Raw genomic sequence first — 13,579 nt, 5'->3', positions numbered from 1 at the left:
CAGAGAGGCAAGGAGACTTGGCTCAAGTTCTGTAGTTGGTCATAAATGAAGTCCAGATTGGAGGCCCGGGACCCCACATTTGGATGGAGACACCTCTGAAGTGGCCCCTGCTCTTAAGAGTCCAGTGGACAGGGCAGGGTGGGGCAGGATTTTAACAAGATGTGGTCTAGCAATATGAGGAAATTAGATTGGTCTCTGAAGTCCTTGAGGCTGGGGACATCAGAGGACTCTTGCCTTTGGTGTTCTCCAACTTCCAGTTCACAAATCTTGTGGAATTCAGGGTGATGAGGGTATTTTTGATCTCAGTATTCTAGAGAGCTGGCCTTGTGGTTCCTGGACAGTCACCTGTTTACCAGGGAAACTTTCTACTCCTCGACCCAGGGGTGGGAGGGGAGAAGGTGTTGATTACTATTTGTCAATGCCATCAGTCATGACTGTGTAAAGGATCCCATGGGGTCCCTAAGGAAGGATTCAAAGGGCTCCTATCAAAACATCAGAGGTCAACCTGGTAGACTCAGTCCAGGTAGGTCCAGTCCCCTCCTCCCAGGCCAAGCCAAACAATCCTGCATAGGCCCCAGGTTTCAAACAGCCAACTCATGCAATGAGCACAAGATCTGGTCCCACTGCCTGGATGCCTCCCAAACAGATCAAGCCAATCAACTGTCTCACCCATTCGGAGGGCCTGATCCAGTGTGGACCCCTCAGCCATTGGTTCATAGTTCATGTGTTTCCATTCATTTGGCTATTTGTCCCTGTGCTTTATCCAACCTTGGTCTCAACAATTCTCGCTCATATAAACCCTCCTCATTCTCGTTGATTGGACTCCCAGAGATCCACCCAGGGCCTAGTCATGGATCTCTGCATCCAGATCCCTCAGTAGTTGGATGAGGTTTCTAGCACAACAATTAGGGTGTTTGGCCATCCCATCACCAGAGTAGGTCAGTTCGGGCTGTCTCTCGACCATTGCCGGCAGTCTGTTGTGTGGGTATCTTTGTGGATTTCTGTGGGCCTCTCTAGCACTTTGCTTCTTCCTGTTCTCATGTGGTCTTCATTTACCATGGTCTCCTATTCCTTGTTCTCCCTCTCTGTTGTTGATCCAGCTGGGATCTCCCGCTCCCCCAAGCTCTCTTTCCCTCAACCCTCGCCTTTCATTACCCCCACTCATGTCCAGGCTGTTCATGTAGATCTCATTCCATTTCTCTGTCATTGGGCGATCCCTGTGTCTTTCTTGGGGTCCTGTTTTCCGGGTAGCCTCCAGGTTGACCTCAGTCTGTGGGGAAGGCTTTGCCCTGGAGGAGATGGGAATGGGGGGGGGGGGGCGTTGGGGGGAAGGTGAGGGGGACGGGAGGGGGGAGAACAAGGGAATCCGTGACCGATATGTAGAACTGAATTGTATTGCAAAATAAATTAAAATAAATTTAAAAAAAAATTAATAATAAATTTAAATTCTGAATTAAGTTTAATGAAGTTAACCAAATTAAACCTCATATCATATTCACACGTGTAATGACATAATTTCATATTTACTAATTGATTCTAATTCATCCTTTTTTCCAGGCTAATTCCTCCTTATGTCTATGTCTATTATAGTTGCTTGCTATTAAAGGATATTTTTTAGTCAGAACAAAATTGACTATTTCATAAACTATTATTTTATAACATGTATCAAATACAGTTTAGTAGATAACATATAAATCAAATCATGCTCATTAATGTAAAACGGTTTCAAAATAATGATAGAATGTTATGTGTTTTCATAAAAAGTAATCTATGATTCACAAAAAAAAAAAAAAAAAAAAAAAAAAAAAAACATCAGAGGCCTTTAGAGTCCCAAGAAGTCAGTGTGTGTGTGTGTGTGTGTGTGTGTGTGTGTGTGTCGGGGGGGGGGGGTCTGCACCTCTCACACCTCGCCCCAAGCACCTTCTGCCTAGCTGACGTGGGAATCCTTTGTGGTAACATGCTACCCTGATTTCAGCTGGTTCTCACAAGTTTTCCTTCTTTTGGTGCTGGGGATGTGCTTGTCAGTCCATCTACCCTTGAGCTTCAATCTTAGGCCATTTTTAACAAATTAATTCAACCTGAGGAGTGGAGCAGGCCATAGGAACCCCAATTTATAGCCAGTCAATCAAAGACCAGCTCACTGCCTTGCTTGTGACTATCAGCTAAAGTGGGGCCGCTTTGGAGATGGAGCCCCCAGTTGTGAGGTGGGGCATGTGCTCCAGGTAGACGGGGTCAGAATGCCTGTTGGTGTTTGCTGGGGAACTGGATGGTGGGGGAGGAAAGCTCACATTTGTTCCCCTGTGAATGGTGTTATGCAAAGTCCGAGACCGAGAAAGGTCTTTTTCATACTGGGTCTCTAGTGCCTCCCGCTGGAGTCCTCAGTGCTCCCCACAGGGAGTTCTCCGAGCTTCCACCTAGCGTTCTGATCTTACAGGCTCAGGTGGCCGAGCACCAACCACCTTGTGCCAGGTACAAGATGTACCAGGTACATGATGTACAAGGTAACAAGATGTACAAGGTAACAAGATGTACCAGGTACAAGATGGCAGGGTAGGACCACACTGAATGAGGTAGGGTTCCCTTGGCAGCCCCAGCCTCGATCCTCCCTTCTGTGAGCCTGAGCACTATGGGCTGCAACTCCAAGGCTGCACACTCTTCTCTTTGCTCATGGGTGCTGGTGCCTAGATAGAGCCTCTTCTTCTCACGTGGGGCAGAAGAGGGCTGCAGAGTTGGATAAACCCTAACTCCCTTGGCCCTTGGCGGGTGGAGGTGGGGCAGAAACAGCCTAATGGGCAGCAATCCACATCTCTTGGCTCTAGCACGCCATCTCCTAGGTGACGTTGCATTGTACCTGGCTGACTGGCCTCTGTTCCCTGTTTCGAGGTCCGCCCCCCAGCAGAGACCCTCAATAATTTGTCTGTAGGGAGCCCTGCTCTCAGGAGAAAGCCAGAAACTCTGTGAAATCTGATTTTTAAATGTTTGTAACCAATTCATGCATTTTTAATATTCCCCCTGAGGAGAGGGGCAGACAGCCTCAGAGTCAACATCCTGAGTGGGATGTTCAAGACATCACCACGGGGAGACAATGGGGTACCTGGGTCACCTCACAACTGCATGTGACTCTCATCCTAGAATAAGTTATTTAGTTAATAAGTTATTTAATCAGAAAACAAACATTGTAAACATTTTAAAGGAATGAGGGGTTCACACAGGCTGAACATGGCAGTGTGCTAGGCTTGAGCCCCAACTGTCTTGCTCACTATCTGTGTCTCACTGGGAGAGTTTCTTGGCCTCTCTAGGTCGCCATAAGTGAAAGGATGGTTGGGTCTTAGGATGCACACCTGAAGATATTTCTAAAACTGCACCTGTATGGATCTGTACCTATATTTATCCTGACTATGGGTCCTCCAGCAATGCAGTCTAAAGTCTATTTGTATTAGGTATTATAAGGCATCCAGGGATGACTGGAGGTGAATGGGAGGACTTCACAAGTTACACGCCACTCTATAACATGTAAGGAAGATGAGCACCTAGGGCCTGTGGTATCTGCAGGTTCCAGCACCATGGGACACAAAGAGATGACCCTAACAACACTAATATGTCATAGAAGTGGGCTGGGGATGGAACGACGTCATACCTGAAGGGCCCTGAAGGTGCATGAGATGTGGACAGTTTTCTCATTGATACCTACGCTAAAGACCTTCATCTCTAGAGACAGCTCTGACCTCTTGCTAGCCCCCTCCCCACCCCATCCCCCGACCAACACAGAAGCCGAGAGGCACAACCAGCATCCAGAAATCTCAGCTGTCAGATTTGCAGTGTGTTTAGAAAAATACACTGGAGGATCTGGGGAGCTGCCCCAACTCTCAATGCTCCCCCCCCCATCCTACTAGCTCCCATCCCAGAGCCTCCTTACTGCTCATTTAATATGCAGGGACAGAATTAAATCAGGTCCTCAAATTCTCAGGCATTTCTGTGTGAGGCGGGGATCCAGTCCTGTCATTGGAACCTGGACCAGCCTCAGTGGTTCCAGGGAGATAGACAGGCCACACAGTCATGCGGTCATGTTCTGTGGTCCCAAGGTTCTAGGTCCCTGGGTAGGGACAGCCACATATCTCATGTGTGATCATGAGCCGTCAATGCGCTGCCTGGTAGGCTTCCAGATGATGGCCATCTCAGTTGCCATCTGGCTGCAGCAGCATGGGACCCCTGGGGGAAGCATACAACTGGGACCCTTCCTCAGTCCTTGATCCATGGCACTGAAGTGGTTTTTGGAAGGTGCTAAATTTCAAGGCAATTTGTCACTTGGCTATAATTGACACTCACTTCAGAGTCTTTGCAGCAGGCAGAGGAAGCTTTTCCGGGGAGCTACCAGGGACCTGGGCCTGGAGGCAGGCATCTGCACATAGGTTCCAAGACTTCCAATCTTCCTGGTGGCCCCCAGGGACTCTCATTTCTAGGGACAACAGTGGGCTGAGTTGTTCTCAATTTTGGTCACTAGGTGGCAGCCTAGAAGGCCAAATCACTGAAGATTGCAAGACTATACCAGGTTCTGGGAATGAATGTCTGAGGACCCCTGTGGGTTTGGGTGATACTTGGGGCAGATAGGTATTGTGATGGGTGATCCAGAATCCTTGGGTTCTGGGCTGGGATGGAAGGAAGCAGGCCTTCCCTGCGGATGGGGAATGCTGAGAAGGATGTGGTTTGAGCGTGAGCTGCGTTCCCACCCAGCAAGGTAGAGCCTTCCTTGTTGTTTGAAGCTAAATGTAAAACTGTCATTTGTTTCATAGTTTTCATTAATAGATAACAGATCATTTCTATAAGAGGCCGCTATTAGGATTATTGAATGCTATTATCAAGTCCTTACAGGACTCCTGCTGCCCCGGAGACTGTTCCGATCTCTCTGCTTCTCAGTAACCTCCACAGCACAGTGAGGTTTAATGTTATTGGACGGGGAACTGAGACCCAGCTGGCAGGTGAGACACCAGTGTGGAGTGCAGCACTCCCCCTGCACACAGGGCTGAATGCTGGCTAAGCCGTGCCCTGCCTGCACACGCAGGGCCAGCTGGGGTTCCCTAAGCGGCTGGCTTCAGGGCAGCTAGACTCTCAGGTCAGGTGCAGTCCCAGCCCACGGAGCCTGCTGGATGTCTTTCTCGTCTATTTTTCATTTTGCAGCATCAGGATGTAGCCCAGAGCTTCACAGTTTGGGAAAGTCCTCTATCACTAAGCCACACTCCCAGCTCCCCCCCCCCCCGCCCCCCTTTTTTTTTTGAATCTGCCAAAGACTGGACTTTACTCTGGTGTCTCTCTACAATTCAAACCCCTGTCTGAAGTAAGTCCCAAGTGCCCACCTGTGCCTGCAGCAGCTGTGGGTAACATGATGAGGCACAACGGGCCTAGTGCTCAGGAAGACACCCCCGAGACCCCTTACTTCTCCTCAAGGCTGGACAAGTCCTGCATGAACTGGGATTTGAGCAGGACCTGAAGACATGGAAGAAAGTGAGGCTACAAGGTGGGCTTGGGGGCGGGGGGAACATTCATGACTGACCCTGGCATGGGACAAGGACTACCATGTACAGGTCCCATATGTCTGAGCTCGTGGTTCAGCCCAGCCCTCTGGCCTCTGCCATTAAGAAAAACAAGAGATTGGGGCTGGAGAGATGGCTCAGAGGTTAAGAGCACTGACTGCTCTTCCAGAGGACCTGAGTTCAATTCCCAGCACCCACATGGTGGCTCACTACCATCTGTAATGAGATCTGGCACCCTCTCCTGTATACATAATAAATAAATAAATCTTAAAAAAAAAAAAAAAAAAGAAAAACAAGAGACACTACCTGGGAGGGGCCTGCTTTCCCCGGGTCACTCTTTGACCCTTGAGAGGATGATGGCAGCCCAGAGCAAACTGTAACAGATGGAGCCAGGTCAGAGATGGGCTCCCTCATGTACACTCTGCCCTGGACACCTTGGACTGTGGTCCTGCATCGTAGTGCAGCCCACCTCCCTTCCTACCTGAAAAGTCCTGGTGGGCTCCTGGGACAATGGACAGGAGTCAGGCACTTCAGTGAGAACAGCTACAAGGAGGCCTCGACTGTAAAGCACCCCGTTCATGCTTGCCTTTTCCCCTTTTAAATAAGTTAAGATCCCGGGCCCTGAAAGATTTGTGACCCCCAACAGTTATTCAATCATTTCTTAGTAGTGAGGGCTCTCAGCCCTACAGCCTAGGCACTGTCCTCATGGTTCCTGGCTGCCTTGAACTCTCCTTGGGCACCTTGGGAAGTTGAGCTTAGACTTCAGCTGCTGGATCCCAAAGCACATCCTGGTCCTGATTCATGGTCTCAGTTACTGCTGTTTCAAACAGCTTGTGTAGGATGAAACTTTCTGCCCACCATCAGCATGTGGGAAATCAACATGACTCTTGGGTATTTTTACCCACAACAGAGGGGGAGTCTTTTCCCGGGTACTGGTGCTATGATTGGTGCAAACTCAGTCTTTAATTTGCAGGAAAGGCTGCGCCCTGATTGGTGCAGACACTGCTTGCCACACTTCCGTTCTGAATCAGCTCATGATCACTTGTGTTGCCACGTGGAGGGTTTCTCCAAAGTGGTCTTCCCCAGAATGGGAACTGAGGGGCTGCTGTGGAGAGCAGAGGCTTCGTAGGCAAGGCCAGTGGAAGTTGAGAGGGAACAAGAAATTGCCAAGGGCTAAGGCTGGAGAAAGCAGGCAGAGAGGAGAAGCTTACGCAGACAGTCCCAGCACCCTGGGCCAAAAAGCTGTGACATTTGCCAATATTGAGAGCCAAGAGTCCCAAAGCCTGGGGACGAAAGCTGTCACGCCCAGGGTTACAATAGCTGCCCAGTTAAAGCCCAGGGCTGAGCGTCCAGCCTGAGCACCTGGGAACCTGAGTTTCTGACCTACAGGGCTCTGGCTCTGCCAGTATGCTCCTTGAGCTTGTGGTACCTGTACCTGAGAGTTTCTTCACTCCTAATTCCCACCTGCACAGGGTAGAGGACCCTAATGACCAGTAACATGGCTAGATGCTGCATCTCCCTATCCTGGGCTCCAGCCTTACCTATTCAGCCAGCTGGAGCGAGAGCCTACCACTAGGCAGGAGCGCCAGACGCCACTCCTGGGCGGGTCCTAGGCTAAGGTCAGGACTGGGCGTGTCCTGGGCCTTGGCCGCGCAGTGGGAGAACACCCTGGATGACCGTCGCCTGCCACGCGCGGGGCACAGTATGGGGAGGCGCTCCTGCTGCCGGCCTCGCTTACGGGTGGTGGCAAGGCTGGGCGCTGCGCTCCTGCTCCTGTGCGCGCTCCTGCTCCTGCGTCCTGGTGAGTGCGCGTTGGCCTGGGCTTCCGCTTCTGGGGCTCCACTAGCTGGAGCGCCCCCTGGGTCGACCAGGCACCTACCCTTGTTCCCGGCTGGGTGGAAGACAGGCACCTTCCACTCCCCTCAGGAGTCTTCTTTCCTGTCGGCTGGCGAGGTGACCATTGTCTGGGTCAGGTTGTGATGGTGGGGGAGTGCATATGGCCAGTCTAGGGGCATGCTGTCACTGTCCCCATTCTCTGAGCCTCGAGAGTTATCTTGAGCTCCCGCCTCCTCAGGATGTCTGTCTCCATCTGAGACCCTGCTGAGTCCTTACATCCTCAGAACTGCACAGCTCTATGTTGGCCTGGAGGTACAGGGCTTACGACCTGCTCATACCAGTTTCCACCAGGCATGTGGTCTCACTCTGAATGAGCCCAGGTCTCCTCAGATCCTCTGGAGAACAATTCACTCTACATACAGACAAAACTGAGGGCAGAGGTCAGGTGTGGAGGGACTGGAGGAGCCTAGGCAGTGAGCTACGTTTGTGACTGTCTGCCCATCCTTATGTCTGTGTCTGTGGGGTCTGTTCACTTCCCAACAGGCTCATACCCTAGGGTAGACAGGGGCATTAGTTGGGAGTGACTCAGGACAAGGGAAAACTGTTTTCAAGGTGGTACTAATCTGTGGAGGGACCCAGTGGCCAAGCTGGTAGATTGGAGGTCACTCAGCAAGCTTAACTTGCTATCTGTCCCCTTCCAGGGCCCCAGCAGTCTCATCTATGGAATAGGTGCTGACTCCATCCTTACAGGGCTTTTGGAGGGGGGTTCAATGTTACAGTAGATAGTGCTCGGGCCCCCGCCTTTCTACCATGTTGGCTTCATCCTTAGGGATCCCTGGGATGGAGGCCAGGGCTGGGCTGGGGTACAGGTGAACAGAACTGGGGAGGTCTAAGGAGTAGCCACCAGGCCCATGGCTACTCACTCCGTCAGTTGACAACCTCTCCACGACCAGACACAAGTGGCCATGCCTGGACCCTCTGGAAGTCCCCCTGGAGGAAGCCTTCCTCCCCTTACTGAGGACCTGTAGGTGAATGGCTAGCCCTGTATAGGTTCGTCCTCGTGTCTAAAGTGTCCCTTGGCACAGTCTGGAGTGTGGTCCCAGTGTCTGCTGTTGCCACAGTCTCTGTCCACCCTGTCATTCATTGTAGTCAAATGTTTACCCAGTCCTGAGCCATGGTGGCTCAGGTCCCTCAGTGCTCAACCACTGCTGCGGGGTACGAGAGGGTAGATGAGAGTCTGGGCCCTGGGGACTGTCTGCAGAGGAGCGTGTCTTGCTAGCCCGCAGTGTGTGTTGAGACACATCTGTTCTGCTACCTCCCTCCAGTCAGGTCTGAGAAGATAAGAAACCACCGGCCTGGGCCCCATCCTTGCCCACAGAATCTGGAGGGCAGGGGTGTGAATGTGGGGAGGTAAAGTGTAAGCATGGTTACAGAAGGGGTCTCATGCTCCCCCCTCACCACTTTGCACAGGTGGGGCTGCTGTCTACACCTGTCACCCCCAGGCTGGCCTGGTGCTGTCTGGCCTGGGAAGTCCCCATAGTCTGAGATGGGTCTCTGAGCTTCCTTAGCTGCCGTCCCTACCTCCCAGTCTCTAGATGCTCACACCCCACTGTATTAGGTTTTCAGCTGCCAACTTTTCAGTCTTGGGCCCACAAGAGCCAACCCCACCTCACCTCAGAGTTAGCTCTCCACTCACTTCCGGGGAGAAATGTGTGCTTATGGTAGGCACTGGCTGGGAGACAGTGGGAAGGTCTGGTCTGGTTGCAGGGAGCAGGGTCCCACTGTCCCAGGCCTCAGGGGGACATGCCCCTGTTTTTCCAGCCACCAGCCAAGTCTGGGTCATCGGGGGCTCATGGGAAGAAATTTATGGGTGAATGAGGGCTTAGGACCCAGGAGACTCCAATGCCATAATCCCAGCTAAGAGACCAAGCAGGGTCTTGTCCCTTCCTGCTCCAGGGAATGAGATGTCACTGTCACCATCTGCTGGGCAATGAAGGTTACAGATTATGCCTGGGTTCTAGCTGCTCTGGGGATCTCACTGGTTTCTTTCTAGTGGGGAGCCCATTCTGGTCCCCCTGCCCCAGGATCTGCTGCCAACACTGGCTCAGAGCCCAGGGTCAGAGAGAAGACAGCATGGTGGAATGGGACAGCTGCCTAAGACACCTCTGACCCCAGCATGACACCCTTCCCTCTGGGGTCTCAGTTATGGTGACACTGCCATCCCCAGGGCCCCCTTCTGTCCTTTGTTCCCTTGGCCTAGGCCTGGTGCCTGGGCTCCCCTGCTGCTCACACCTTGAAACACATGTCTGCTGAACCTGCTGCCACCGAGTGTCTGTCCCACTAGACAGAGTTGCATTTTGACACTAAAACCCCGGGTCTCCATGTCACCTGCTCTTAGACACACCCTGAGGGATGGGGCTAGGGTGCTTTGATCTGCCAACTGGGAGAGCAGAGGAGTCTCAGAACCCCTTGGCCTAAATGCCAGGCTGGTTAGCAAAAGGAGAGGATATGGCTGTTGGGAGAGGCTCACAAGAGCCTCTCCAGGTCCAGCTGGAGTCCAGAGCTCAGCAGACTCTTGGGGAAATGCTCTCTGATTGGTCAGTCAGCTCAAGTAGGAGCAGGGAGGCAACTGTGATCATGGGCAAAGAAGTGACTTTTTTAAGATGACAGTTGCGGGGACAGATTTGAGTCCTAGAGCTCAGAGTCAGGAGACGGGGTACACTGGGAGATAGGACAGCTGCCCCCACACCGCCACCCCCACAGGGGCTCTGTGGTAGCCCCCATGCTGCTCCTAGGAAGTCATATGGCTTTGCTCCTATGCCATCCTTGCCTGGGATGGGGATTTGGGCTTATTCTTTGCACTTTACAAAGCAAAGATAGTTGTAGTAGATTGAAAGAAGCGTAGAAATTGATTAGATGGGAAACTGGATAAACTGGTTAGGTTTTTTTGTTTGTTTTTATGTCAATTTGACACAGCTAAGGGTCCTCTGGGAAGAGAAAAACCCCAGCTGAGAAAATGTCTCCATCAGACTAGCTGGTAGGCAAGTCTGTGGGAGCATTTCTTGATTAATGATTGATATGGGAGGGCCCAAAGCACTGTGCACAGTGCCACCCCTGGGCAGGTGGTCCTGGATGTAGAAGAAAGCATGCTGAGCAGGCCACGGGGAGCAAGTCAGTAAACTGTTTCTCCTCTAGTCCGACTCAGCTAGGCTCCTGCTTGAGTGACTTCCCTCAGTGATGGAATAAAGCCTTTGCTCCCCGAGTTGCTTTTGGTCATGGTGTTTTATCATAGCAACTGGAGGCAAACTAGGACAGAAATAAGAACTGAGAGTGGGGTTTGAATCCATGTGGACATGTCCATTGGAGGAGTAGAAGGCCTGTGCATGATGTGCAGTGCTGGGCTGGTCCATGGGGTCCTGAAAAGTGGTGGGCAGAAACCAGAGAGGTGTTGTAAGCTGGAGCCCAGTTTTCAACTTCGAATGGGTTTGAATGACAGGTTAGGGGGTGAGATATTCTCCAGTCTCTAAATAGTCCTTGACACTGGGTGAGGTCTAAGTATTCCAGGAAAACAACACAGTTCCCTTATTTACAGAACTGACTTCCAGAGGGGTTATCCCCCACACAGGCCAGCTGATTCCATCAGTAGCAAGCACTGTGAACAAATTAAAAGGACGCTGACTTAGCCCGGGCTTTAGTTAAGGTTCCTATGGCTGTGATAAATAACATGACCAAAAGAGAGAGTTTATTTCAACTTACATGTCTATGGTACAGTCCATCATCAAAGGACCTCAGGGCAGAAACCTGGAGGCAGGAGCTGAAGCAGAGGTTGTGAAGGAATGCGGCTAACTGGCTTGCTCACCACGGCTTGCTCAGCCAGCTCTCTTAGCACACTCAGGACCACCAGCCCAGGGATGGCACTGCCCACAGTGAGCTGGGTCCTTTCACATCAATCATTTGAAAATGCGCTATGGGCCAATCTGGTGGGAGAATTTTCTCAACTGAAGCTTCTTCTTCCCAAGTGACTTCAGCTTGTGTCTACTTGACAGGAAGCTACCCAGTGGAGTGACTGAAGAGGTTTTCTGCCACATTCAGTGGAAGCATGGTCAGTGAGAGGCTTCTACCCTGGGCAGGACCTGGACTCTGATGTGAGATAAACCAGGAGCAAGGGTCACCCCTATCCCAGGCCCAGTACTGGAGACTGAAGTGGGGTTCCTTCATGGTAGGCAAATGTCGTGTGCTCTACCATTGAGCTGTATTCATAGCTTCCTAGTCCTTCCTCTTCTTCTTCTTCTTTTTTTTTCAAGACAGTTTCAGGCTGTGTAACAGCCCTAACTCTCCTGGAACTCCCTCTGTAGACCAGGCTGTCCTCAAACTCACAGAGATCCGCCTGGCTCTGCCTCCCAAGTGATGGGATTAAAGGCGTGTGTCACCACCGCCCGACTCTCAATTTCAACTTGTTGATCCAGGGTTTCAGTATTTGCCTAGGGTAGCTGGGTAGTCTAAGCTGTACTTAAGCTTGTGATTCCCCTGTCTCAGCCTTCTAAGTAGCTGGGATCATAGGCTTGCACCACAAAGTGGGGCTGCTGTATGGATTTTGAGATGACCCACGTGGGATAAGCAGTAGGTTGTTAAATGGTTTCCTGATGCCCCTGAACAGGGATGGGAGCCATGAGGGCTGACAGTTCAGAGGCGATATGGACCTGGTGATGGCTGCTCAGATAGGAATTTCCTCACAGCAGCCGGCTTGTAAACGTCAGTGAATAGAGTTTCAATATAAGTGGAAAGAGGCAGAATGACCTTTCTTCCTGTGAAGAGCTTGTCCGTTGTGTCCCACTCTCTCTTCAGGGCAATCACAGGAAAGAATGTTCCTGACACTGGATTGCAGGGCTCTCTGAAAGCATGTGTGTGTGTGTGGGGGGGGTGTCTGAGTGGGGCCAGCAGACCGGAGGCTCTGACCTAGCTACTGCTGGTTCTGGTGGTGGTTTGTCTTGCAACATGGCAGTGAGAACTTATTAACCAGGATGTGGCTGTTGCAATGTGCCCTGGGCCGGACTCACCCCCACTCCACCCCCATCCCCCAAAACAACCTGCCCTACCCTGCCTGGGGCATGGGGCTTCCTGCTGGAAGTCGGGGATGATGACTGAGGTCAGCTTTCTTGGAGTTTTCTGTGATGTTTCAGCCCTGCAAGGGTGTGTCCTGCCGTATTTACCCTCTGTGACCTTGTGTGTCCTGTTCTTCTCTATGATGGTGGGCACTTCCTTACTAAAACAGAGCTTGGGGAATCTTGTGGACCCCTAGGATGTGCAGGATGAGCTGGAGCCTGCCAAGCAGAAGCCGGGGCTTTAGCAGTGCAGACACTGGAACCTGAGGTGTATCCTGTCTTTGGAACCAGCAGCCTTGAGGTTTGGGCCTTGTCACTGTCAGTTTCCCTGTCTATTAAGTGGGAAAGTAACAGTTTCCACCTGACAGGACACAGGTCAGCTTCACACAGCACAGTTACACAGTGTCCTCTGTCACCTGCCCAGCATCTCCAGGGCCCCACCTTTGTGCTGACACAGGATCCTGGGCAAAGCCCTCTGCTGAGGCGTATGGCACTTTCTCCAGGATTTCCGTCCACCCTTCAGGGGCACCGAGTCCACCCAAAGCTGGGCACTAAAAGTTCTGGTGGGCCTCACATTGGTGTCTTGAGCTGAGGAGGTGGCCTGCCTGGACAATCAGCATGTTCCTGCTTGTCAGAGGCCTGTTTTCCATCCTACAGGCCTTCTCTGGTCTCTTTCCAAAGTATCATTGCTTCCAGACTCTCTGCCTGCATGCCACTTTCTCCCAGCCGCAGTCCAGGGCTGTCCCCATCTATCTTCTGTTGTTGACACTCCGACCCTTCCTCCTCTTCCCCCTTCTCTCTCCCCTCTCTAAGGCAGGGTGGTTGTTGGCTTCCCTGCTGCTTGGGGTTGGGGAAGTCTTAGTTCTGCTGAGGCCCCTCCTTGGCTATACGAACCTGCTGCCTCCTCTCCCTTCTGTTCTGTGTGTCTTGGGGAGGGGAGGGGGTACAGCTGGGAGCAGGTCAAACAAGGATGGGGTGAAGGTGCTGGGGCTCCAGTGTGGCCCTGTTTGAAGCTAGCCTCAGTGGTCCTCAGTGGACTGGACCCATGGACACACACCACACACACACACACACCATACACACACACACACACACACACACACACACACACAC

At 51.8% G+C, this 13,579-nt stretch overlaps 1 protein-coding gene across 5 annotated transcripts in view; it reads left to right on the top strand.

The window, feature by feature from the left end:
• The first annotated feature begins 6,591 nt into the window (after nt 1-6,591).
• Nucleotides 6,592-13,579, top strand: part of Chst13 (carbohydrate sulfotransferase 13) — a 30,832-nt gene continuing 23,844 nt past the window's right edge. For all 5 annotated transcript variants that reach the window (XR_008214468.1, XR_008214467.1, XR_008214466.1 and 2 more), the window contains exon 1: nt 6,592-7,329. Coding sequence is in view for 1 of the 5 variants with exons in the window: in XM_052721035.1 (XP_052576995.1) it covers nt 7,035-7,329 (295 nt within the window). In the remaining 4 variants the exon portion in view is untranslated. The remainder of the gene's footprint in view (nt 7,330-13,579) is intronic.

The sequence above is a fragment of the Peromyscus californicus genome, unplaced genomic scaffold (assembly GCF_007827085.1).
Source record: "Peromyscus californicus insignis strain IS unplaced genomic scaffold, ASM782708v3 Scaffold_6__1_contigs__length_162567912, whole genome shotgun sequence".
NCBI lineage: Eukaryota > Metazoa > Chordata > Mammalia > Rodentia > Cricetidae > Peromyscus > Peromyscus californicus.
The sequence above is the reverse complement of the archived record's forward strand: the minus strand, read 5'-3'. Positions and strand labels throughout refer to the sequence as shown.